The sequence below is a fragment of the Pyrus communis genome, chromosome 14 (assembly GCF_041283825.1).
Source record: "Pyrus communis isolate YQ-2024b chromosome 14, ASM4128382v1, whole genome shotgun sequence".
In the NCBI taxonomy this organism is placed as follows: Eukaryota; Viridiplantae; Streptophyta; class Magnoliopsida; order Rosales; family Rosaceae; genus Pyrus; species Pyrus communis.
This window is the reverse complement of record NC_142578.1, coordinates 3,449,130-3,474,538: the sequence shown is the minus strand read 5'-3', so window position 1 is coordinate 3,474,538 and position 25,409 is coordinate 3,449,130. Positions and strand designations below refer to the sequence as shown.

The following is a 25,409-nucleotide window of genomic DNA, read 5'->3' as shown; positions in this document are numbered from 1 at the left end:
ATATATATGCATAAAATATCCTGAAGTTAGATCGTCTATGAGTACTGCGGTGTCGCCATTCTCCATTAGTCAAAACTGATCAGAGGTGAAAGAATAACAACAGTACTTTGGAGTGGTTGACGAGGATTTGAAGCTTTTGATTTATTTAAAGAGCTATGGTCAACCTTCACAAATATACTCCTCCCATGGCAATGACTTGGACTTTTAATCACATTTTGATAAGGAGAATAGTAAAGTGAGACTTTTTATGGATTTTCTATTATTTTATGCTTTTGGGATAATTTATGTGTCAACATTATAAAATATTGTAAAAAAAAAAACATGAAATGGTGGAGAGTCCACGAAGAATTCCACTTTTGTGAGAGTCTCTTTAACATTCCTCTTACTTACATAAGATGAAAACTAAATTATTCTTCTTTTTTATACACTTGTGTTCATTAACACATGGATATCGAATTCATTCAAATTCCTTTCTTATGTATCTAGCAACAAAAGAACTAAAAACGAACAGATTAAGTGTGTGTTTCAACTTTAAATTCGTAATACAATACTCGAAAAAATCAAGAATCAGATCGAGTAGCTCGAGAGAACTAATTGATCTCATTTATATATTTTTTTTCTTGTGCGACGTGTATACATGGGGCTATTCATTTATTAGATGCGTTGGGTCTAGATAAACCTTAACAAGACAGGCACCATATGTTCACATACAAGCTCAATATATTTATTTCTTGACTTGCTTAGAAAACGACATTGTTGCCTCTCGGCCGTTGCCATATGCTCAACGTTAGACAACATGACATAGTATTGACTATTCACATTATAATACGAAGTTCATTTTTTCTATACGTTGGAAGCACTACGTTCGATATTATTAGTCTCACAATTAAGTATGGAAGTCTTGTGTGTAATGAGTCAATTTGTAACTCATTTAGGGGCTATTTGATGGGCTGAGATGGATTGTAAGCAATTATAATGGACTTGAATCCAGTCATTTGTTTGTTGCGTCAAAATATGAGCTAGACAGAACTAAAAATGATGGGTTATGAATTCACAATAGAGTGAGTTATCTAACATGTTCTTATACGTGAGTTATCTAACATGTTCTTATACATGAGTTACAAGTCTTGCCTTACATGTTCATGATAATACAATTGTATTCTTAAAACCCAATCTCATCCAACTCACCAAATGAACGCTTAAGATATGTGTAACTAACTAGGTACGGACCACAATGTACCCACCTACCTCAATTCTTCAAACCACCTCAATTCTCATTTCTCATCTTAGTTTCATCCTCGGAATGTAATTAGGATTAAGTTACTTGTAAGTAACAACTAACACTGCACTTACTGCTGTGCTAATTAAGCTTAAGTGGATTGGGAAGAGGCTTAACTAGCTAGAGGGTGCATGTCAATTTGAAGTAGCTACTTGGATGGTTCAGTGTTTGGTAGCAAATTGGTGGTCGGTGGAGATATGCATGCACATTGTATCATTACTGAAAACACAAAGCCAAGAACAAATATATCTACATATTATATATATATATATATATATATATATATATATGTATATAGTCCTCCTTGGAGACATCACCATTCAATATAATGCCACGGTTGACATTCTTTGGACGTCTCCTCAATCTAGGCTTGGTCTATCTCTGCGTTTTAGATAAAAAAATCACCGCCTATTTATTAATGGGATCGGAACACATGGTGGTACATCACATATCATTATATAAATAAATAAAGAATTTATTTTTCAACTGTCTAGCCACTTATATAATAACTCGTAGGGTAACAGTCCGCATTCCGACACATTAAAAAATCTCTTGACAAAATTAGTGTTGCTGATGACTCGTGGGGTAATGCTATCATCACATTATAATTATGCATGATTAAATATTAGTCATTGGTTGGAGACACTAGTTTTACAATCTAGCGGTACATCTCTGGATTTGGTTACAGAAAGAAGAAGAAGAAGCAATGGCAATGAAAGCAGCTGCTTCCGCATGTAAAATTGGAGGGAGACAAAGAAACCCTTCTCTCTCATCAATTCCTCTCTCTCTCCAACAACTCAAAGTTCATCAGATTCATCATCCCCAAAGATTCATCTCAGCTCCTATTCACCAACATGGTTTGTTACCAAACTCGAGGACACGAAACAGACACTAAGCTGGATGGTGCTCCATATTATCTGTTTAGCGTCTTACTAGTTATGCTATTGATTTAAAGTTTGTGACCAGTTTTATTTGTGCGTATTTTTTTAACTTTTTTTTATCGTTGCCAATTAGTTTATGATGTATCCATTTCAGTGGTAACTAATTAATCATTATATATGCTCACATAAATACACAACCCTATGTCATTCTCATTTAATTCCTACTTTTTCGTCAAGATATGTGCGTATAAATTTTCATTATCTGTATTTGTTTGAGTTGTTTATGCATATGTGTCAGACTGTGATTCTTGCCGAACAATGTCTGAGGGTTATCGGGTTTAGTCTATTATTGTTGGTTGCTTTATATGATGCATATGTATGTATCTATCTGTAGGGTTTAAGTCTTCAACAAGGGCTATTAGCGGGGCAGCTGCAGACCCCATGACTCCAAATACAAAAAATGGTCAAGAACAAACACCTCAGAATTGGAAGATTAAAATGCTCCTTGATGGGGATTGCCCTTTATGCATGCGAGAGGTCTATCCGTACCTTCAAACGTCTATCTGGATATTCCTGTTGTTATTTTGCTGATTTTAATGTAATTAGCGTTTGTTTGATGAGTTTCGTGAGAGTGAAGCTACGGATTCTTTTTGTTCTTGATGGATTCGGGTGTATTGAAGTTTTCGTTACATTGGCAGGTGGACATGCTGCGAGAGAGAAATAAGCGTTATGGTACTATCAAGTTTGTTGACATAAGTTCAGATGATTACTCCCCGGAGGAGAATCAGGTGGGGCTCGGATGGGTATATGCCATAACTAAATACGAGCCTGTGAGACTCCTCTTTCAATTCTTATGTTACCTGCATCGATATTCATCAATTTCCATCTTGTAAACTGAATGGTCTACAAAGTTTGTCTTGTTTTATCTGGAGGACTAATGGGAAAGCACTTTATGCACAGATTGCAACAATAGCAGGTGCTGTATATGGCGTTTGGGCTAAATATCGTCTTCAAATCACAGGTATGCTAATTTGTTAACACTGCTGCCTCATATATATTATGAGTAATATGAACTTATGTTATATGATGCCGATATCCTGTTTTTGTTTTAGGCCGGCCACCTCTAGAAGAGGTTTTGGAGTTGCGAAAGAAGAACAAGGTAAGCACCATTTGATCGCATGGATTTCATTTCTACTACCGTTCAATGCCTCTAATTGAATCTGAATGGGACTTGAACCATTTGCTTATGTTAGACATCAAACAGGTCTGCTGACTGAATTTCATACAAAAATGCTTAAGACAGAGAAATATTTGAACAATTTGGTGCTAATAAGCATCTTGTTATCTGTTTTCTGATGCAGGGAGAAGTATGTAAAGATCCAAAAGATTGTAAACTCCCAGAGTAACTGGTACCAGTCCGGATTTTAAAGGTTCCATTGTCCTCCAAACTTTTGGCGTTATACGAGCCTATATCATATACCAAGGGTTTTTTTTCCTCTTTTAGCTAACATCTAAGACTCGTATGCTATATAAAGGTGAACAGATGTATAAATTTCACACTCGTACATTCTTTCATAGTTATATGTAAACAATGATGATGAATGTAAAATGTCGATACGCTGAGTTTCTACAATGCTTGAGTTTATTGTTGCTTAATTAGCCTTCTTTCGGCATTGAAAGCTTGGCTACAAATTCATTGATGTTGTCATCTGAGTTGCCCCCTACACTAACAGATCTCTTTGCAGCCTCTCTCCACTTCAAGGCATTCCTTTTGATCTCCCCACTTCTCTCTCCTCCCATGACTTCCCTCACACACATCTCTATCTCTTCCCTACTCACGATCCCCTCTTCATTTTTCTTAACTCTCACTCCAACCCCCCACAACTCCAAGAATTTGGCATTAGTCGGCTGGTCACTCCACTGCGGCATCACCACCATCGGTACGCCTAGGCTCAGCCCTTCCAATGTCGAATTCCATCCTCCATGCGTCACGAAACAACCCACCGATCGGTGTCCTAGAACCTCCAGTTGGTTGCACCATGGCACGACCAATCCAGCTTGACCTACTGACTCCAAAAACTCATCTGGCAATTTTTCTTCAGGATCTTTCACAACCCACAGGAAATTCAGACCACTTGCTTTCAATCCCCATGCAATTTCTTCAACCTGTTTAGCTGCAATCTCTGCCATGCTTCCAAATGAGACATAAATCACACTTTTAAGTGCTTTTTCCTCCAGCCATTTCATGCACTGGTCCGCTTTTGGCTCCCAGAGACTTGCTCCATAAGCTACGTCTCCTTCCATTTGTTGATCCAGGTAGGCCGATGGCACCATGAGCCCCACCATCACCAGGGGCCATAGACCCTGCATTTCATTCAACAGCTTTTCCACAAGTATATTAATTAATTAATTGAAATAAGAACAATTAATTAGAATTTTGCAATTGATTTACAAATTGGATAAGTAAAACACTGATGACATTGATCCTTGCCTCTTTTGTCAATCGAACCAAACTCAATTGAATTTTATATCCTCATCTAATAAGCAATAATACTCAACTTCTGTGATATGCAGGGAATTTCACAAACGCAACAAAACAATCAGATGCACTAAACCTTGGTTTATATACGGATTTATTGTTGGGCAGTGATCGAACTTCCCTATCATTTCCATGCTCTCCTCCCTCTGACTTTTGAACTGAATAAATCAAAGGGAAGAAGTGCAGAAGGGGAAAACGAAAGTTCTACAAAAACTTTGTCATCGTTACTATTTGTGCATATTTCTTCATAAATATTCAGTTTCCACCAGTCTGATTCTTCTTTATTTTGTTTTTCTAAATTCTAGTTCAATTTTAGCAGATAATACCAAAATCCCATGTCACTAATTTCACTACTTGAAAACAAAAAAAAAAAAAAAAAAACCTTTATTTTCAGCTAAATAATATCAAGATCTGGGAGAATATTAACTCAATTACCTCAGTTTCCAACTCTTGGAAAGAACTACAGAAGACCCAATCATTTTCCTCCAGCTTGCTAGTCTTCTCCAGGATCAGAGCAATATAAGGAGAGTGAGTCTCACTCTCAGGCTGTGAAAGAAGAAATGGCAGCTCAGAAGGAGCAAGTGGAGGAAGGCCAGGCATATTCACCAAACCCCGATCGTCATCAGTTTCTTGCAACGTAAGCAACGACAGACCGCGATTTACGACACACCAGAACATGGAGGAGACAGAGGCTGAGACGGTTAAAAATACAGCTCCGTAGATTTTAAACTCCTTGGCCACATCAAGTGCCCATGGAAACAGCGAATCATACACAATACAACTGACAGGTGGTGAGCCTGCTGAGGCATTGAGCTTCAGTATGAGCTCTGCTAGGGTTTTCGAGCCAACCGTTTTGAATGAGTCTAGGTAGGCTGCTAGGCTTGGTGCTTGGTTGAATCCGCTTTGATTGTAGCCGTCGGAGATGGGTTCGATTCGTACGGTGGGTGCATAGATGGATTTGATGGTGTAAGGGGTGGTGGCTAGGGTGGTTTTTAGGCCTTTGGAGGCTAAGCGTTTGGCAAATTGGAGGAGTGGGTTTATGTGGCCTTGAGCTGGATATGCGACCACAATTACTTGCCCTTTTGGGTTCTCCATTTTTTGGGTTTGGTTTTGGTGATCAATGGAGGAAATATTTATAGGTAAAGTTTGAGGTTTACTTTACCAAGTTTCCATGGAAAATGGTGGCTGAGAGTTGGAAAAACGGTTCCCCAGTTGAAATTATTGGGCATGTTAAGACTGTTAGTTGCTTCTGTTGTTTGCACTTTGCACTGTAGTCACTCTGATTCTTGACGTCACTTCGATCATTAGAACGTGGGTATTGTAATTATTTCGATTCCGGACATTCTATGTGTTCGTGGGATAAACAATAACGCAAGCTCCACGTTAATTTCCGTAATCAAATACATGAATATAATTAGGAATCAAATCAAATAGGAGAAGCTATGGTTGATCCCAATCCATTGTTTTTATTCCTTACACGAATCATGACTTCCCTCGCTCCAGGCAAGTAAAGATGAATGACAGATTATTTTGCACCGATTTGGGGTTGCTTCCACTTATGTAAGAAGCACTTCAGCGCTTCTATTAGAAGCACATTTCAGAATCTAGAAGCCCTTTTTTCTACGGAACACTGTTAATAAGCTAGGAAAAGGATACCTTTATTGAACAAACCTACATAGATACAAGCTAACAACTTGATTGAGAGTTTATTTCTCTGGCCACTCAGAACTAAGAAACTAGTAAAAAAAAACTACCAGATATATTTACATCTAACAAAACCTGCAAGAGATCTCACTCTACCTGCACACGTAAGTTACTATACGGGCAGCGCTAAACGGTATTTGCAACTGTAACCAAACAATCTTTTCACACGTGATTACTAGTATCTCTGAATATCTTGAACTCTTCGTTTCAAAGCCACGATCCTCCATATTGAGAACCACTGCAGCACACTGAATAGCTTTGTCCATCCCCTCAGAGCCTTATCAGATATGGCAACAGCTGAACTCGGCAAGAAGCGATCCACAGCGCTATGTAGATCTTGTGGTTCTGAACTCATGTTCTGGGACTGAAGATCAGCATCGGAAAACTGCAGATGATCCTCAACAAATAAAGCATGAGCCATGGGGTCGGTGTCAAAGATCAGGGAGTTGGTGACTTGACCTGGGAAACTCAGAGGCTGATCATATCTAAGACCGAAGCCGTCAATGTTGTGCAAGGCATAATCATCCAAGCCACTGGTGCTACCCACGGAATAGATGGATGAGATGATATCTGGAGAAGAGGCAGATGGCTGTGCATAATCAAATCCACCAATCTTTTGTGAAGCCAAAAACTTGCTTCCGTCAAGATCCTCTGCCCTTGGTGAGCTCGATGTGTGAAGAACATTAGTGAAGTTGGAAGATGCAGCTATAAGAGAGGCTTCATCTTCAAACAGGACTACTTCTTCCCAGTGGTCAAATGCAGAAATGACCAGGTGGTGGCCATCAGCCTAAAAACAATATTTGACCATATGATATTAGACATGACTTAAGAAAATACAACAGAAAAAAGATAAAAGCGAGTGGACTGAGGTGATAGGTAGCATGCCTTTTGTGTTTCAGACAGCTTACTAACAGAAACATATTCATGTTCCAACAGAAGTCCCATCGCTTGCCCTACAATGTTGAATACGGTTAAGAGAGCACAACCCTGACAATGGAAAGTGAAAGAACACTCCATCTTAGTATCAGTACTCTAGCAATAACCTTAGAGACAATTTACTTATAAATAAACCAAATAAGAAGCACTCAGATTCTCCCCGATGATCCCTGACAATAAAGGATTCTGTCCTTGCTTCTCTTATTCTAGTTCCATCGAAGTTATCTGAAACTCTTGCTCCTAGCCTGAACTTACGGCTCCTTGTCCAGCTTGAATTATCAGTAAAAGAAATCTCACCCACAGGTGCAACTCCGTCTTTAAGATTCAAAACTACCTCTCCTGTAAGAAGAGGTTTCTTTCCATCCCTCTCTCTTCTTTTCATGGGTGATATTTTTGTGTTCTTCTCTCCAAATTCGTTCCTTTAATGGAGGTATATTATATCATATTTATATTAATCTAGTAATTCTTCTAATTTGTCACTGTGCACACGCACAATTACTGTTTAGGCCTTACTTTGGGGTTTTTTTTTTTTTTTTTTTTTTTTTTGTTATTTTATATTTTCGGGACCCATGCGGAGGTCCACGTGATGACAGTAGTATAAATAGAGTAAGTGGCCCCATCAAAATTTGTAACTCTCAAAAAGCTTCCAACCAATTTCCGCGATAAAAAATTAAGCTTCCTGCCATAGACTCCTCCCTTCCGGAGTCCGTTGAGACGTCGACAGGTTCTTGGTTGGAAAATGTTGTTAATGACGCTCCGACCCATGCTCTGCCGAGGACCGTGAACCCTGAGTCGGAGATGCACCGCGAGCTCATTACCAATGAATCGCCGGAGCCGACCGACCAAGAATCGCCTGTGAAGGCGGGCGCAGTGGCCGTGAACCATGAGTCGGAGATGCACCGCGAGGCCATTACCAAAGAATCGCTGGAGTAGAAGCACCTCGGCCAAGAGTCGCCGGTGAAGGCGGGCGCAGTTGCCGTGAACCCTGAGTCGGAAATGCACCGCAAGGTCATTACCAAAGAATCGCCGGAGGAGAAGCACCTCGGCCAAGAGTCACCGGTGAAGGTGGGCGCAGTTGCCAAAGAATCGCCGGAGGAGAAGCACCTCGGCCAAGAGTCGCCGGTGAAGGCGGGCGCAGTTGCCGTGAACCCTGAGTCGAAGATGCACCGCAAGGTCATTACCAAAGAATCGCCGGAGGAGAAGCACCTCGGCCAAGAGTCACCGGTGAAGGTGGGCGCAGTTGCCAAAGAATCGCCGGAGGAGAAGCACCTCGGCCAAGAGTCGCCGGTGAAGGCGGGCGCAGTTGCCGTGAACCCTGAGTCGGAGATGCACCGCGAGGTCATTACCCAAGAATCACCAGTGAACGCGGGCGCCGTCGCCGTCAATATCCACGATCCGCACCCCGTGAGCCTGCCCGTGAAATTTCCGCATTCTCCTGGATTGTCCAAAATTTGATGCAAGCATCCAGGTTCTTGGTAGGACTGATCTCATTTGTGGAAAGCTGGGAAGCCTTTCCACAACTCACCACCGCAAAGGCATTCTTGCTCCCTAAACTGGTGGCGGTTAAAACCATCGTGGACCTCTTGCTTCTTGTGTTAGGGGTATAGGTGAGTAAAGTACTTCGTCTGTCTTCTCCTCAGGTATCCACCTTCTTGTCCATATAGGGTATCTAGGTGAAAGAAAAGAAAGTAAAAAGTACTTCGTCCCTTCTTGTATATCCAGCAGGTGTATCCTTCTTGTGTATACAAGAAGGGACGAAGTACTTTTTACCTTATTTTCTTTCACCTAGATACCCTATATGGACAAGAAGGTGGATACTTGAGGAGAAGACGGATGAAGTACTTTACTCACCTATACCCCTAACACAAGAAGCAAGAGGTACACGATGGTTTTAACCGCCACCAGTTTAGGGAGCAAGAATGCCTTTGCGGCGGCGAGTTGTGGAAAGGCTTCCCAGCTTTCCACAAATGCGATCAGTCCTGCCAAGAACCTGGATGCTTGCATCAAATTTTGGACAATCCAGGAGAATGCGGAAATTTCACGGGCGGGCTCACGGGGCGCTGGGTGCGGATCGTGGATATTGACGGCGACGGCGCCCGCGTTCACCGGTGATTCTTGGGTAATGACCTCGCGGTGCATCTCCGACTCAGGGTTCACGGCAACTGCGCCCGCCTTCACCGTGCTTCCTGAGTTCTTGATAAGCACTGGCGAGAAAGAAGTCCTTCATCCAATGGTTATTGAGCTTAAGGCTATTCAAGACATCAACTGTAGTGCACAACGACTGCAGCTCCGACCAGGCACTCCAGTGTCAAGGGTAGCTATTAACAGACTCCACAAGAACTGTAAGAGCAAGACTCTTGCTGCCTTTGTCTTTGAGCACAAGGCCATACAAGTAGAGTCCAGAAGGATCAATATGGGATTCTTGCGAAGGGTTGATAACTCCCTCTCGAGAGAAACCAGTTCACCATTCACAACATCGCTCTTTCCTAGGGGCCCCTCAAGTTCCATCATTTCTTCCTCTTTCCGCTTTTCTCCAGCCTTCATGAAGCAATAAAAACAAAGAAAAATATACAATTATAAAATCTGAATAAGTAGGTTCATAAAAATCAAGGATTTTTTAACAAAAGCCTGTTGACTAACAAGCTTGTTTTGCACAAAGCATTGTGTGGCTTTCAAGTGCCACGTCAGTCTTGTTCACGGGATGTTCTCGGCCTAGTTTTTCTTTGGCTTTATGGATACACTTCTCGGAGAGTGTTGTTTAGGTTATTGTGGATGTTGCACAGCTTATTTGAATTGGAGAAAACAAAATTTCTCGTTTCTCATTTGATTTAGTGAGCGAGTGAGCTTGGGTGTATTTGGGTCATAGGGTTCTCGAGTGATACACACTCGTCAGTGCTCTCTTAGAAGACTCCGTCCTCTCCGACTGGACATAGGCTTGCTAACGCCGAACCAGTATAATTGTTGGTGGTGTTCTTGGTTAGATTACCTATATACTACGTATTCTCAACAATTTCAAACTTGTGAAGATTCAAATTCATGGGCGATACACACCGAAAAATCAAAAGACTAAAACTTTGATTTCCAGAGAGTGAAAGAACAGAGAAAGTTACAAACCAGATAAAGAGCACGACTTCTTTCCGTTCTGATCACGAAGCACATGAGCAGCTCTTCTGTACTCCCTGCAGTCAAAATGCCGTCCACAATGTCATCTTCCTCCATCACCGGAGTGGACACATACGACACGCCGGCAGCCGACGTCGGGGTGATGTCGTTGGTGCGGAATCTGCGCCGGATGCTGGAGCTCCCGCGCTGGAATCTCGTGTTCGCACGCGTGAACTTAACCGGGTCTTGCTCGATGATGCCGACGAGCTGCTCTGCCGCCCTGCATAATTATTGAAACGACGACGCATCAATTGGATGTAAAAAATTGAAATTTGAAATGCGGATTTAGGGTTTTAGGGTTTTGGGAGGTACCATTTGGAAGCGGCGTAGAGGCAGCGATCGCTCAGCTGTCGAATCGCAGTTCGAAGCTCGATTCTGTACTTCTCTTTCGAACTCATCTAATCGACTGACTCGCTCACTCACTGACTCAGCCAATGCTGCAACAGTTTGCCGGGGGCATCTAACGTGCGCCGTGAATGACGGTCGCCGCTGACAGCTGCGCCACCCCGCGCTCTCTGTTTTCAGATTTTTCAAAAACAGGACTTTGGGTTCTGGGAGGGCTTTTTAGTATTTTAACTTGGATGGGCTGGGCTGGTATTTTTGTACCCGTTTCTGCGTAAGCCTGTTTTAAATTTACAACCGTTCATATGGATCTAGCGGTCTAAAACGGGTACCCACCTCGACCATTCGTCAAGAGAAATTCTTAGATACAACCAGCGGACCTTCCTTTGGGATTTATTAGATAAAAAGAAAACAATTGTGAATTTTGAACCACTGATTTCCCGCAATTAAACACGATTGATTTCATTCGATGTTTCCCAGCTTGTACATGCATTTGTTGGGCTGCAAGCCTGCAATTCATTTTTTAGGAAGAAAATATTCAACCCTTAAATTAAGACATGAAAGCAAAGCCCAACGGGAATTAACTAAACATAAAATTAATTACAATATTTATCCTTAAACGTATATTTGTTGGATATTCATGGTTGGCTTTTACAATATCTATAAAGTGAGCGTTGTGAACTATTTGCTTCGAAAAGATAACTTTTAATAGTTTTTCAAATATGTTATGTGACTCACTTTAACTGTTATGTCATACTTTTGTTAGTTTGATTGTTGACTAAAATATCCGGCTCAAGTACAATAAAACATTTTAAGAAAATGACCTTACTTTAGTCTAAAGTTGGGGAGGGGTAGCATTGGAATCGTAGAATTCAAAGCCAGATGGGTAAAACCGTCATTTCGACACTCAAGCGGGCCTAAGCGCTGGAGGCGGAAACGGGCCTGCAAAGAAGGCCTGCAAAATGCACAGTCCGTCCAAAGCACAAACCCAGCCCCCCAAACCAATGGCAATTCCGCCAAAAAACTAAAAAAATGCCCATTTGTTTGGCTGCTTTAAGAACATGTTTATGCTCATTTTCTTTTGTTTGGGTTATGCTCTTCTATCCTCCATGTGTCTCTGTTTTGTGGGGTTTTGGTTTCATTGCATCTTTCAATTTTTCTTTTTTTCCTCTGGTCTTCATGTGCCACTATTGTGAAATTCCGTTTCTAGATTTCGCTGTTATAATCTACGTATTTGTATTATTGAGATTTTATATTATTTTTCAAGAATTTATTTTAATTTGTTTGAATTTAGATTTTTTTATTAAACTAGTTATGAAAAGAGAAGTTTGGAAATTATTTATTTAAAACTCGTAGACATTTTGAGGTCACAATTTATATCTTTGGATAGAGCTCGATCTCACAAACGCGTAGACACAAACCGTTCGTGAAACGAAGCTATAACGAATAAAGTAGAGACGTTTTGGTATTTAAAAAAGAAAAAAAGAAAAGGAGGGACTGGATGCTGCCAGGTGGCAGCGGGAGCGAGAAGAAGATGAGGTTGTGGGAGAGAAAAGGACGGGAGTGACCAAAGAGAGGGGGGAGAAAGGAGGGGAAATGAGAGACCCCAAATGGGTCATTTTTGACATGTGAACCACCATTTTTGATCCGGCCATATCTCCTTCATCTGACTTCTGTTTTGGGTGATCTTGGTGTCCATGGAAAACTCTTGACGAGTCCTACATCTCTGTAGTGTTAGATTTCCATTCGTGTTTTCCCATTTTTCTAGGTCGAAGCCATAAAGTGCCGAGGGGGCCAACGATGTGCTTCTAAGTTCAATTAGATGTCCTGAATTTTTATTTGATATTCGTATGACGTGGTTTGATCGTTTGAACCTAATTTCACTATGATACATTACTTGATCAAAATATGAATCGACGATTCGACTGTTGGATAGTCTCCAAACTTTCATACAAAATAGAACATAATTTTTGAGGATATTAGGAACTGACGGATCGGGAATCCGACTTACGGATCTTCCCGAATTGGATTTCTAAGTTTGCAAAACAAATTGTTAATCCCCACCTAATTCTAGCAATTGGCGGAGATCCGACCGTCGGATCGTGGTGAAATTTTAGTATGTTGTTCTAGAAGTATAATGTGTATTTCAGGAAGTTACGAATCTGATATTCGATGTGCGGATCTGTCGGATCAAATTACATAGGGTTGTGGGCCTCACCGTCGATCGAGAGTTGACTTTTGGTCAACATTTCTCAAATCATTTATAAAACTAAAATTAGTATTAATAGAGGCATAGTGATGCTATGCGGGCTTATCTCAGTGAGTGACTTTAATATATGTGATATGGTGATTACCCGATTCTTTATATTAATATCCTTTGTGGATATGACTTGATTTTATAAATGTGCTTTCTGTTAAAATGTGATTTTTTATAATTGGCCATCGATCTATTTTTATTAAATGTGATTAGATTCATGGATTGGTAATATTGGTGAAAAAGTGATTCGAATTGCATATTGAAATGTTTGTTAAATTGAGGGCTAGTAAGGGACTATGACTCTGCTTGGTTAATCTGCGATTGGGGGGTCATTAGTGCACCTGCTTGGTTAATCCGCGATAGGGGACCATATTATTTATGGATCGTGCTTGGTTAATATGCGATGGGTAATCACTGCCTATGACCCTGCTCGGTTAATCCGCGATAGGGGGTCACTAGTGGTCGTGCTTGGTTAATCCGCAATAGGGGATCAATTTTCTATGGATTGTGCTTGGTTAATCCGCGATAGGCGATCCTTACATCTTTGATATGACCATACACACACACACATAGGGGTGATCATGTTTGGTTAATCCAGGATAGGTGATCACTGCCTAACAGATGCGTAGGAGTGACTCTACTTGGTTAATCCGCTATAGGGGGTTACTGCCTACGTGGTTGCTGCAGGGGTGGTTCTGCTTGGATAATCCGCGATAGGGGGCCACTTTCTGTTTGGTTACTTATGTAGGCTTCGGCCGAACTGCGTCCTTCTAGCCCTAGTTTTTAATGTACATATGAACAATTATTTTTAAGAATCTTGTGGTTTGAATTAGAAAAATCGTTGGATGTCTGGGTGACTCCTACGGAGTTTTCAACGACTTGATTATGATTCCATAAAGCATGATTCTATACTTGATGTTTATAAATTGTGATCGATGGTTTGTTTTAATTAAATATCATATACTTGTATTATTGTCACTCACCCGAGCTTCGCAGCTTATCCAAGTGTCTAATTTGCCTAATGTGCCATCTCCTTGATGTAGGCATGATTGTACAATGACAGGTCTGGGTAGATTACGAAGAGCAGCTTGGTAATTTAGTTTCGTTGAGTGGTCCGGAACCCAAGATTGTTGGATTCTGTTAAGTGGTTCGGAATCGTTGCTCTTGCTCATTTCCATAAGGTTAGTCTAGAGCCCTAGGTTCGAGTGAATGGGAATTACCCCTAATAGATGTTGTGAATGTAAATTAGAATTTCCATGTTTATTACTCATAATCCAAGTAGGGAATTATATAGAGTTCCTTAGTTAAATTCGTGAAATGATACGTTATCGCATTGATTGATTAACATAAATAAATGCTAAGATCATGCATTTTTGATTCATGAATTGATTAATTGACGGGGTTGCATAATGACTTTGGAAATGGATGTTATTATTATTATTATTTTAGTTGATCAATGTGGCTTGAGAAGAATATTGTGCTTCATCATTGGTTCTTTGACATATTGCATGGTATGCATTGTGATATATTGTTGAGACATAGCGATTTATATGATGGATGCTCAAGTGTAGTGAAATGACGAACTACGAATGACTTGATCCCTATTGAGGGTACGTAGGCAGTCTAACGAGAGGTTAGATGCAGTCATAAAGTGTACGAAAAATTACTACACAATTCGAGGCATGGGATGTGCTTGGTACATATCCCGGAGGCGGGTATGTTAGATATACGGTTATTTGATGACGACATGCGTCGATCCTGGACATATGTCGGGATCGGGGCATGACAACTATAATAGTTTTCGTTAACTTTCCATTTGCACGTCCTTTTGATAAGTGATGTATAGGAGTTATGGCTTCCTACAATTCAAAGGCAGTGGCATTAGCATATACTTAGGTATTATGCTTGGGTAAAATGAATGTTCCAAGTGAATGAAATGAGCAATGCATTGTCCTTAGCACTATTGTTTTGTTTATTTTGGCATTAGAATAAATAGAGATATGTTCTCCCAAACGATTCTGATTTGTTTGGTGTGCATGCTCTTTGTCTGGATTGATCATAAGTTGTTGTAGGGATAGTTTCTTTGCTTCTCTTAATTATGTTCATGGCTTATATCTCCAATTTGATTGCATATAAGATTTATTGAAGCTTTGAATTTTCTGATATTTTCTTCTTTCCTAAAGAAATGAAATTTATTAATGTATTTGTGAAAAAGCTTTATATTTGTTTGGGCTTATGTCTTTATAGTTAGTTGAAATGATGTTGCCATTTCTGTAGGTACTTTGAAAGAAACAAGGTTCATGGCGTGATCGTATACGTGACAAAAGGAATTGACATGGATGACTTGGGATAGGTCTTCTCAAATCCGGTTCATATACCAGATGCAGAAGTCATGTCGACATAATCTGAAGTCAAGTTGAGATCTGAAATGGCGATGAAAGGGGCGGACATGGATATCGGCATGGAACATTCTAATACTACCGTTTTGAGTTTTGATATGAAGTTACATGATGGAGTTGACAACGAGGATGCACTGAAGTTAGTGGAAAGAATCTTCTGCAGTGAAGTTAGAGGCCGAAGAACTTCCTTTGTGGGATCATTTATTCTGAGTCATCCCTCTGTTAAAAAACAGCACTTCCAGAGGGTATCCCCAAGTCCATGCTCCTTGATAGAAAGAGCTTGAGTATATTGCCTGTAGTTGACCAGTTCTTCATCAAAGGGAAATTGGAAGGGAAGATAATTGAGATACTGGCAATATATAAGAACGGAAGATCAGTTGGCAGATATCCTCACAAAAACTGTTTCAAGTCATAAGTTTTCAAGTTTCTTACACAAGTTGGGCATGTGTGACATATATGCACCAATTTGAGGGGGACTGTTGACTTTTTGTGTATATTCCTGTAATCTTGCGATTTTTCGTTTAAAATGATTTTATGTCAATTATTTCTTTCCTTATTTATAGGATTGTAACATCTTATAAATCCGTCCTTGAGAGATGAATAGAACACACAATTATTCCAAAATGGCATTCTCTTCTGGAAGCACTAAGGTTTTTAATTTTCGACCAGTTCATAATAAAAGTACTTCTAGTATTCAAAGGGGAGGCCATTTTCCTGAATCAAACTCATTGTTACCATGCATTTTAATCTGAATTGGTAGCATGATTTTCGAAATCTCGAGGCCAACTCAGAATGATAGCCATTGTGGAAACATGCTGATTGAGTATACCTCTATAAATCTATCCAAAGATGTTAGCTTTGTGCAATCATCATGCATTTCTGTTTGCAGTTGTATTGTCCCAGAGTATAGCTTTCTCGACACCCGTGGATTGGGGGGGGCTTATGAAGGAAGAACCTAGAAGCTGTTTTAGAAGTACCATTTCCAATGAACATCCACATTTTTTTTTTATCTCGCAACGGAGTAGAATATATAGTCATTGACAGGCGAAGCAAGTATGATGAGTAATTTTGTTAGTGCACCTCAGGTATATGCATCAGATTCAGACAATTTGACTGTCCTTCAAGCTGGTATAATTAGACTTGACTTGCGCAGGTAACTCGAGGCTCTCTTCCTTAACACGATCGCTATTGTCATAACAAGAATATGTGATTGTTATCGAGGATTGTAAATGCTAAGATGTCATGATTTTTTTTAGTTTCAGGCACAGGGTACTTTCTTTTGCACAAGGAGAAGTCAGATTTGTTAATACCAATAGTGTACCTCCTTACAAGCAACCTGCGTCAGTTGTGTATAAATGCCTAAAACCACCAAATTGTAACCAACGTTATTTCTTTTGATAGACTGAACTTTACCGGGCTTGCAAGAGGCTTGTATCTCATTTGGTTAAGAGTATTTACTCTTGCCCAGTTGCATTCGAGGTCCTAAGTTCGATTCTCCCATCCCCAATTTTGCTCGCATAAACAAGAGTAATGCCCTAGGGTTCTGATTCTAGACAATTTCGTAATAGAAATCCAATTATGATTGTCCTCAATCGTACTTCTCCTCAATTCAACTCCCCTTATTCCGATTCCGGATTAGTGAACCCCTCCACTCACGGCAGTGTGCACTCATATGTTTCTTCGTTGATTAGATTTGAACAAAAACTTAAAGTCATGACTTAAAACTATTACTATGGGATTTTTCTTTCAGAATAATTGGATATTCCTTTCTTTTTAATCCTTTTTGCTTAGAAAAGAATCTAAAGGATGTTGGATAGGCCGGGCCTATTCTTGTCTCTCTTTGGCACCACCAGTAAAGTTCACACATAGGGCCAAGTACAAGGCTCCATTAAGCTATAGCATAGGGGGAGTTTTAGTTCATTAAGCTAAAAAAATACTAATTGTTTGACCTATTTTATGATTTTTTTAATTGTCGTAGCCCACCTAAAAAATGAAAAGTCTGAATCGTAGAAGTGTTTTTAGGGAAAATAAGAGTTAATAAATGATAAATAAACTCATCACTTTAACCAACACTAAAATTTAATGAATTAAAACTTCAATACAATAGTATATTCATTTGAAAGTTTGAAGGTTAGAACCTAAAAGCAGACTATAAAGTTCTTACTGAAATGAAACTACATAGCTTTACGTAGGCAACGAAAAAAATTGAGCATTTGATTTCGTAGTAATAATTTTAACTTAGGCCACCAACCTAATAATTCCTGGCTCCGCCGTTCCGTCTCATCATCCCTGTTGCTGCTTGGTCTTCTAGAGGTCTCCCGTAGTTGTTTGCGTTTAGGATGTGGCGTCGGCCACCATGGGTGCATATATGGAAAGACAACTTGTCGGTAAAGAATATGATCATAAATGAGCTCAGTTTTCCAAACCACTTTTACCGTTTTTGCGCCAATGTTATACATAACAACGTATCCAGATACTTGTAGATACAAGATATCCTCATTATTTGGGTCAAAACCGAGATTCCTGATCTTTTTCCCCTTCGATTCCATGGTCAATGGATTTTGCGAAATAATCCAGTCCAGGGAAACTCTGCCTAATAAACACCAATATTTGCCAGCGTTATTGGCCTCTTCATCTTCCAAGTACTCCCAAACACTCAGAAAAATTGGACAGTTTCGATTTTGAGCGAACTGGCACATTCGCATACAATATCCTTTTCGAGTTCTTGCTTTAATGGAATCTAGGATTTGAAAATGTGAATGGATGGGAGTGATGAACTGATCATCTTGAGGCCTACGAATGCAACGCCATTTAAGATGTTCAATATCCAAACCGATCGCCCAGCCAGCATCAAAGTTCCACCAATACAGATTTCCATTGTAAGCAACCGCTGTGCGATTCAAACTACTAAGTGAAATTCCTAATACAATATGTTCTGTCCATTTACCAGTCTCGGAAGCGAAAATCTCGAGCTTTATTTTCGAGGGCTGCGGCAAGGATGAATGAGTTAATCGCACGATCCTGTACCAACTCTCAACGTTAAGTTGGAATGTATTACTTTTTTCCTTTCGGCTATCGTTGCCATCTTCCCTGCATTCCTTCTTATAGTAGTAGGGTTCGCAGATGAATCCGACCCACGCTTCCTCTTGGCAGCATTGATGAGAAAGGGAAGGAATAGCGTCCCATTGCTTGGCGGATGGATTGCAGACGTAGTAGTCCGAACTAGTCTTGGCTGCGCAGCATAATACTAAGTCCCGACATGCCGCTACTACAATTGGCTCCTTGTCTGGTGTGTCGACAGGCCTTTGAAAACAAGGGAGGAAACTCAATGAAAAGCTGCGGCGGCGGCGGCCTTGGTTTTCGGGCACCAGAGGCTGCTCGGACATGGTAAAGAAATCCCTCGCATCCCTTGGATTCATGAAGATCAGAGTAGTTGGCTCCGGCGTCTGCTTTTTATCTTGGACACACAAAAAGCATAAACGAAAGTAATCATCAGAGAGGAGACTGAACCAACGCTTGGAAACACACCTGCATTGAACTGCGGATTCGAGGGGAAGTCGACAAAGGATTTCCACCAATACAAAATCAGGGAGATCATCAATATAAAACATGATCCTTATCGTTTGATCGACGTAGTTGTGATTGTGCAGATTGTTTGATTGATTGCTAATGGCACTTACTAATATATAGCGTGTTTGTAATGCTGGTCATCTTTGGAAAGATATCCGTTATGAAATAGGATTATGAAGAACAATCAAATTAGAATACAAATTGGAAACAACTAATCGAGGATTACATATTATTTATTTATTAGGCTAAACTAGATCCGAACGATTCGTCAAATCCTAATTCAATAAAAATTCAATAAAAATTCTTCTTTGTGCGCACTAGGTTGCCACGTCAAAATAAAAGAAAGTTGCAACAGTTGCGCAAAAGCAAGCAAATACAAGCTCCACAATTTTGATTGGTAACGACGGTACTGTGACTTAATATGTGAGATCCTGTCAAAAGGGCATACCTCATACCTATGAGACCCAGTTGCAAAATGAAGTCCATCTCCACTGAAACAGCATCCAAATTTAACAAATATGCGATCATTGTTATACAACTCTGAAATTTTCTCAAAATTCAATTCTCTGAAAACACAGAAATTTTAATCTTCTCATCTCAAGTGTTTTTTTTTTAATATATTGATATTTTTACATTAAGGAAATGGGGAGTTCGGTTAAACCACACAATGATCAACCTCATTTGGTATCGATTTCGTCATCCATGAGATTCAAACCTAAGACCTTTTACTTCCAAACGAAAAGGAATACCACCAGACAGTAGTACTGGTTGATTTTGAGAAAACAGTTTTAACTTTTAACTTTTACTTTTTGTTCCTGTTTTCTGGTAAAAGTCAACCCTGAAGCTTTCCGTTTGTTGTTGATGCTGGCAACAACAACATCTAATCTTTCTCAGCAACACTCTTTGTCTTTAATTGTCAGTTTTTGACTTTTTTCACTAACATGTTTTTCCTGTTCGGCAGCTAAAGGAAGTCAACGACAACGTTGTTCAGAAACTTAGAAACGTTAGCGCATGTGCTTAAACCAAAGTCGTTTTCCTACGACTTATAAACATCCCGTGTCATCGATAAATCGGCACTAGGACCGGTTGCTCGACACGGGCAAAACATTTGCCGACCGGCCTTCGTGATACTTTGCTAGCTTTGATCTATTTTGTGACATGGTTGCTCGACCGGCCTTCATGATACTTTACTAACTTTGATCTATTTTGTGACATGGTTGCATAATTAGTTTTTTTATGGAAGAATCGAGAATAAAAACCTAAGATCTAACCCTATTGACATGTGTCAGGCGATTGGACAACAAAGACTAGAACTCGTTGGCACCAACTACCACCACTTAGTCGACCTACTGCCATGTCAAGAGACACAACATCTTGTTGAGAGAACGACACATATAGAACTAGTTACAAACTTTTAAACAGAAACAAAGCTCGATAAACAGCACTAAAGCGTACTCTATATACAACTTACTGTCGTTTTAGTCAACCCGAAAACTAGAGTTTCTTCAGTTCGTTTACATCCCCTGTTTACTTCGGTGCTAAAACTTTGGTAAACGTGCATTGCAAGTTTCAATTGTTAGGTTTATTTTTAGTCTTTGGGTTTCCTCAAACAATATATTGAAGAGTGAAGAAAAGCATTGGAAGCAGCAGTCCGAGTTTGTACATTGCATAAAAGCAGCCATACAAAGTAAAGGTCACTAGGGTTTTCACCGTTTTTCCCGGATCTCAAGCAGACAAGGGCAATACCAGGTTGCTTAACAAGATGAAGTTATGTCTGCTTCAGCCCGACAAGAAGTCCGCTGTTCGTGCTATTGTAAAATGCATTTGGATTCAAAAACAGGGATACGGGGAAAAACTGCTCCGGCAATTGCTTTGGTAGTAAGAATCTTCTTTTAACCTTTTACACTGCGAAGAAGAGCAAGCAATGCTTACCCTTTCATAAGAACGAAATTATTTTAAATAAAAGATTGCTACAAATTGTACATCCTGAATTTCTAACTCATTACACCCATCTCAACATCTGATATTGTTTTGAATTCACCGTGAAACGATGCATTAGGAAACTAAGTTAATGACAATGGCAACAAAAAGGAATACCACCAGTCTCCGTCTCGACTTCAATAGCCTGTGCATTTGTGTTTCCTTTGGCTACACGCATGCCATGCTTTTTCGATGTTCTTTCTCTTTTTTCGTTTCTATCTTGGTGCCGACTAACCAGCTGGATGTCAACCTTCAAGTGCTCCAAGCGCCTTCATGTCCTCCAGGAAAGCCATATACGAGTCATCTATGCTCTTGCCTTTTGGTGCTGACGACGAGTTTGCTGACTCTGGTTTAACAGGAGGAGTTGCTGACTGGGTAGGTGCTGCTGTGGTTGGGAGTGAAGGTTTTGCTTTTGCTTTTGGGGCGGCCATCTCTCTCCTTACCCGAACAGATGCAGGAACCTAAATCCAGAACCAAGAAACAGGCTGGGGTCATAGAAGGAAATTGGCATCTTGCAATATTATAGAAACAAAATTATTAGATAACATGAAACAAGTGCTAACCCAATACCAATGTCTCATAAATCTACCGATTTTGTTGGCACTGACGAAGCTTGTCTATAAAATTTGATAGAAGTTTAAACTTACCACCTCTAATTATAACAACAATAAACCTCTAACCCACCACGGCCATCTCACCACTCCAATAATCTTCCTTTAAAAGGTTAAAATTTTAAAGCAGAAATTAGACACTACATTGCTTATCAAGCTATGTGTTACTTGTAAAAACATGCAAAGCAATAGAGACTTGCGTTGCATCTTACTGACAGTGAAAGAGAATAAACTCACCATGGATGTAAGTTCTGGAGTGTGCTGAGCCAGAGGCCTCTTCACAACAGTAGATGCTGCAGATTTAACATATGAAGGTTTCTGATGGGCAGCCACTCGAGCAGCATAATCATCTTCTTGATAAGTAGGAGGCCCAGGTGGAAGTGGTGGTCTCATCATTGGGGGAGGTCCAGGGGGAGGACCGTATGGGGGCCTGGGGATCATTGGGACCATCATTCCCGGGGGACCTGGTCGAGTGGGAAGTCCAGGAGTGGACAATGGTGGCCGCATATCTGGTGGAGGTGGGGGTGGAGGAAAACGTGAGATACCTGGGGGCAATACATCAGGATGTAAATTTGGAATAAGGGTGGGTCCAGGAACTGGAGGTTGTTGTCTTGGAGGAGGAGGAGGAGGAGGAAGAGGTGGTGGAACCATGTTAGTAAAATCCTTGGTAAGTTGAGCATTATTGGTTTCAGCGTCAGATGTTGCACCTCCCGACTGATTATTTGTTGACTTCAGTAAACCTGGAGGTGGAGGAGGAGGAGGAGGAAGCATGGTATGCACCTACAAGAGGAGGAGGCATTAATTTCACAAATATAAAAACTTAATAAAAATATTTTTGGCCTACAAGTTTGAGATAAGCCTGGCAACGGCCACACCCTTTTTTTGGGCATACCAGTCATGTATATGCAAGTAACTTCCATAATTTGCTATAAATAATATCACCCACTATTTTACGCCTCTAATAATTCTTATTCCTTTTAAAATATAAGATATCGGTCAGTGGACAATAAAAGAAGCTTACCTGTGTGGAGTCCTTAGAGGTTAGATCAGACAATGAAGATTGATTTTGTTCCTTCTCATTTCCGCTGATACCAGGAGGAGGAGGCTGGGCGGACTGTTGAAAAGGTGGAGGGGGAAGTCGGGGGTGATTAGAAATCTGCTCTTTAGGCAGGGGTCCTGGAGGTGGGGGTGGTGGTGGTGGCGGCAATGAGATACCTGGGTTTGTAGCTGCAGGGTTAGGCGGCAATGGAGGCGGAGGAGGTAGCGGCAAGGACTCAGGTATGACAGAGCCATCACCAGGGCCATTGTCACCAGATTCAGCCAGAGGTACAGCGTCCTCTGACTCCATTTTAGAGGATGATGCAGCACCACTTGACGAAGCCGCAGGTAAGGGAATTCTTGGTCCTGCAATTCAAATTCCAGAACTGAATAAGCGAGAGAAAGTAAAGCGGTCACAACAATACACAAAATTAGGGTGGGAGTGGGGCTGATCCAGACCTATTGACGATTTAAACATTGGAGGCTTTCCAGGTGGTGGGGCACCAGTAGGATTCAGGGTCGGATGGAAGTAAACTGAGTCCTGCAGGAGAAAAAAGAAAGAAATGTTGAGTTTTATATATTGAAAAAGAAAATGAAAGGACGGAAAATAGCATTTAGAAACCAGTTATATCTTACCTCAGGCATCGGATGCTTCGCTCTCTCCTCTTCTTCTGCAGTCTTTCGTCTTTTAGGCGGCCCCAAATGACTGACCAGAAAAAAAAAAAAAAAAAAAAAAAAAAGAACTATAGTTCATAAATCAAAACAAACAATTACAGAAAATGTATTTAGAGTTTGACCACTAGCACAGAAATACAATGGGAAAACAGAATGTTCACCTGAACATAACTGGGACCTCGCCCTTTTCTTTCTGTTTCTCTACATATTCCTGTACAAAAGCGTCTGATCATTGGATGTATGAAACTTATTCTAACAAAAAGGCCCACGGGATTAATGTGAAGTGAACATAGAGGACCCTGAACGACTATGTGGCCAATCGAAGATCACAGCGCAGCATTATAAAACAACATGTCTAGTTCAATTAGAAAGAAATACATATAATGAAAAACAACAATCATGTTGTAAGTGACAATTACCTTCTGCTTCTTTATAACAAGGTTAAGTGTATCCTCTAGTTGCCTCTTCTTGTGTTTTCTTGCCTTGTCAAGAGCGCCATCAGCCTCTGCGCCAATCAGTGAAATACATCAGTGTGTATGAACAGGAAAAGCAGCATGATATGGCTGCAGATCAAAATCAAACTAGTGAAAATAAAAAATCTAGACAAACTGAAGCAAGAAGTAAGGCATAATAAAGCATGAGCTGAAATTTTCCTCCAAGAAAAAATACATTCTTTTCTACATGAATACTATTCCGAGCATTCAAAGTTCAAACAATCAACTTTCAATAAATTTGAGCATAAAAAAGATCCAGTATTACACTCTATAGATATATAACAGCTATAAGTTATAATCATTCTTTCTATAAATAAAAAAGGCTCCATAACCAGAAGCCCGTAAGCAAACTGTGACTTACTCATCATTTCCAGCTTATCAATCTGCTCTTTCAAAGTATCGGGATCCTTCTTCAAGATCCCCACCTCTCTCACCTTCTTTCGTTCTTTTTTATTCTGTTTGTCATATACAAAGTCAGAAGTGTAAATAAGGATTTAATCAATGCAATATGCTTGTCAAGAACACCAAAAGAAACATATAAAGGGAGTTTATTTTGGAATTGCATAATTAAGAAGAGGAGGCACAAGCATACGCTATCAAACACACTTAACAGAAAGAAAAAAAAGTCTCGCAAACATAAGGTAATACTGATTAAGCATCATGGTCATGCATCCGCTTCCCATATACGTCTGCGTGTGCACATATATATACTATTCTCGACCTTTCGGCTAAGAACAAAGTGTGTGAAGCTGTGCAAACTGCCTGGTATAACTTTTAGATGGTAATACGAAATAAAAGCATCAGCCTTTCACGAACTTAATGCTATCAAGTCCATTTACAATAAGCCAATGCCTGCTTCAGTATGCTTACATCTTTCTTTCAGAAACAACAATGGTAAATTGGTAATGGAGATGCCAAATCCAATCCCAAATAAAATTACATTAAAAAAAATTTACTAACTCTAAATTGTGGTAAAAAATTTGAAATTTCAATTGAAGTTTTACTTATTCTAATCTCATGAGAATTAGGGCAACACTGAAATTAGACACAATGGAGTACCAAATTGAGAAAATCGAACGAATACAAACGAAAACGAACAACCCAATTGCGAATTGAGCACGGAATCAAGGAGTTAACAGAAGAAAAAGAGCACAAAACGGCGTAGTTTTCAGAGAAGTAATCGTTACCCGTTTCAATTCCTTCTTCCGGAGCTCCTTCCGGTAAGCGTCCGTAGGGTTCATCACCTTCCCTCCCTTCGTCGTCTTCATCTTGAATTCGCTTCAAAGCTCTTCTCTTTTTGCTGATTCCAACTCGAATTTCAGGAAATCTGCGGAAAACTCAAATTACAGAGAGAAGCGTGGATGATGAAGGGAAAATGTTTTGGGTATTTTTTGCTCAAAAGAGTGATGAATTAAACCCCGACGAGAGCCCAAACCCCCACCTTGTTTGTTTTCTGTTGATTTTGTTAGAGCAACTTCACCCCTAAATATGTTTAATCCACTCAGATAAGTAATGATTAACTCCAATAAATAATAATTAGAC

At 40.1% G+C, this 25,409-nt stretch overlaps 5 protein-coding genes across 7 annotated transcripts; 1 reads left to right on the top strand and 4 right to left on the bottom strand.

The window, feature by feature from the left end:
- The first annotated feature begins 1,954 nt into the window (after positions 1–1,954).
- On the top strand, positions 1,955–3,793 carry LOC137713603 (uncharacterized protein At5g50100, chloroplastic-like). The gene is made up of 6 exons (XM_088684445.1): positions 1,955–2,136; positions 2,555–2,697; positions 2,859–2,990; positions 3,121–3,181; positions 3,273–3,319; positions 3,522–3,793. The coding sequence occupies exons 1-6, from the start codon at positions 1,986–1,988 to the stop codon at positions 3,564–3,566; spliced, it is 579 nt and encodes a 192-aa protein (XP_088540571.1). The 5' UTR covers positions 1,955–1,985; the 3' UTR covers positions 3,567–3,793.
- On the bottom strand, positions 3,707–11,056 carry LOC137713808 (mogroside I-E synthase-like). Of its 3 annotated transcripts, XM_088684443.1 has the most exons (3): positions 10,814–11,056; positions 10,454–10,721; positions 3,707–4,542 (listed from the first exon to the last, which is right to left on the bottom strand). In XM_088684443.1, exons 1-3 carry the CDS (start codon positions 10,897–10,899, stop codon positions 3,817–3,819), a joined length of 1,080 nt encoding a protein of 359 aa, XP_088540569.1. In that variant the 5' UTR covers positions 10,900–11,056; the 3' UTR covers positions 3,707–3,816. The 3 variants fall into 3 exon arrangements, with proteins under 3 accessions (XP_088540569.1, XP_068309025.2, XP_088540568.1); XM_068452924.2 differs by lacking the exons at positions 10,454–10,721; positions 10,814–11,056 and adding an exon at positions 5,135–5,911; XM_088684442.1 differs by lacking the exons at positions 10,454–10,721; positions 10,814–11,056 and adding an exon at positions 5,135–5,910 and having other exon boundaries at positions 3,707–4,524.
- Positions 6,337–7,738, bottom strand: LOC137713726 (calmodulin-binding protein 60 A). The gene is made up of 2 exons (XM_068453069.2): positions 7,289–7,738; positions 6,337–7,190 (listed from the first exon to the last, which is right to left on the bottom strand). The coding sequence occupies exons 1-2, from the start codon at positions 7,418–7,420 to the stop codon at positions 6,579–6,581; spliced, it is 744 nt and encodes a 247-aa protein (XP_068309170.1). The 5' UTR covers positions 7,421–7,738; the 3' UTR covers positions 6,337–6,578.
- On the bottom strand, positions 7,942–8,715 carry LOC148691090 (uncharacterized). Its single transcript, XM_088684444.1, has 2 exons — positions 8,444–8,715; positions 7,942–8,380 (listed from the first exon to the last, which is right to left on the bottom strand). Exons 1-2 carry the CDS (start codon positions 8,680–8,682, stop codon positions 7,975–7,977), a joined length of 645 nt encoding a protein of 214 aa, XP_088540570.1. The 5' UTR covers positions 8,683–8,715; the 3' UTR covers positions 7,942–7,974.
- A 9,958-nt stretch (positions 11,057–21,014) lies between the features above and the next one.
- On the bottom strand, positions 21,015–25,366 carry LOC137713807 (protein EARLY FLOWERING 5-like). The gene is made up of 9 exons (XM_068453164.2): positions 25,055–25,366; positions 24,229–24,322; positions 23,793–23,878; positions 23,535–23,584; positions 23,335–23,404; positions 23,158–23,239; positions 22,682–23,064; positions 21,898–22,440; positions 21,015–21,510 (listed from the first exon to the last, which is right to left on the bottom strand). The coding sequence occupies exons 1-9, from the start codon at positions 25,133–25,135 to the stop codon at positions 21,295–21,297; spliced, it is 1,605 nt and encodes a 534-aa protein (XP_068309265.1). The 5' UTR covers positions 25,136–25,366; the 3' UTR covers positions 21,015–21,294.
- Between the last annotated feature and the right edge of the window lie 43 nt (positions 25,367–25,409).

Coding starts and splice junctions, on each gene's coding strand:
- LOC137713603 (XM_088684445.1), top strand. CDS start 1,986: ATGGCAATGAAAGCAGCTGCTTCCGCATGTAAAATTGGAGGGAGACAA. Junction 2,991..3,120: donor CCATAACTAAATACGAGCCT/GTGAGACTCCTC, acceptor CTTTATGCACAG/ATTGCAACAATAGCAGGTGC. Junction 3,320..3,521: donor AGTTGCGAAAGAAGAACAAG/GTAAGCACCATT, acceptor TTTCTGATGCAG/GGAGAAGTATGTAAAGATCC.
- LOC137713808 (XM_068452924.2), bottom strand. CDS start 5,794: ATGGAGAACCCAAAAGGGCAAGTAATTGTGGTCGCATATCCAGCTCAA. Junction 4,543..5,134: donor TCCAAGAGTTGGAAACTGAG/GTAATTGAGTTA, acceptor CTTGTGGAAAAG/CTGTTGAATGAAATGCAGGG.
- LOC137713726 (XM_068453069.2), bottom strand. CDS start 7,420: ATGGAGTGTTCTTTCACTTTCCATTGTCAGGGTTGTGCTCTCTTAACC. Junction 7,191..7,288: donor AGCTGTCTGAAACACAAAAG/GCATGCTACCTA, acceptor TATTGTTTTTAG/GCTGATGGCCACCACCTGGT.
- LOC148691090 (XM_088684444.1), bottom strand. CDS start 8,682: ATGACCTCGCGGTGCATCTCCGACTCAGGGTTCACGGCAACTGCGCCC. Junction 8,381..8,443: donor ACCGGCGACTCTTGGCCGAG/GTGCTTCTCCTC, acceptor CTCTTGGCCGAG/GTGCTTCTCCTCCGGCGATT.
- LOC137713807 (XM_068453164.2), bottom strand. CDS start 25,135: ATGAAGACGACGAAGGGAGGGAAGGTGATGAACCCTACGGACGCTTAC. Junction 23,240..23,334: donor CGAAGCATCCGATGCCTGAG/GTAAGATATAAC, acceptor TTTCTCCTGCAG/GACTCAGTTTACTTCCATCC. Junction 23,065..23,157: donor AATGTTTAAATCGTCAATAG/GTCTGGATCAGC, acceptor TTTGAATTGCAG/GACCAAGAATTCCCTTACCT.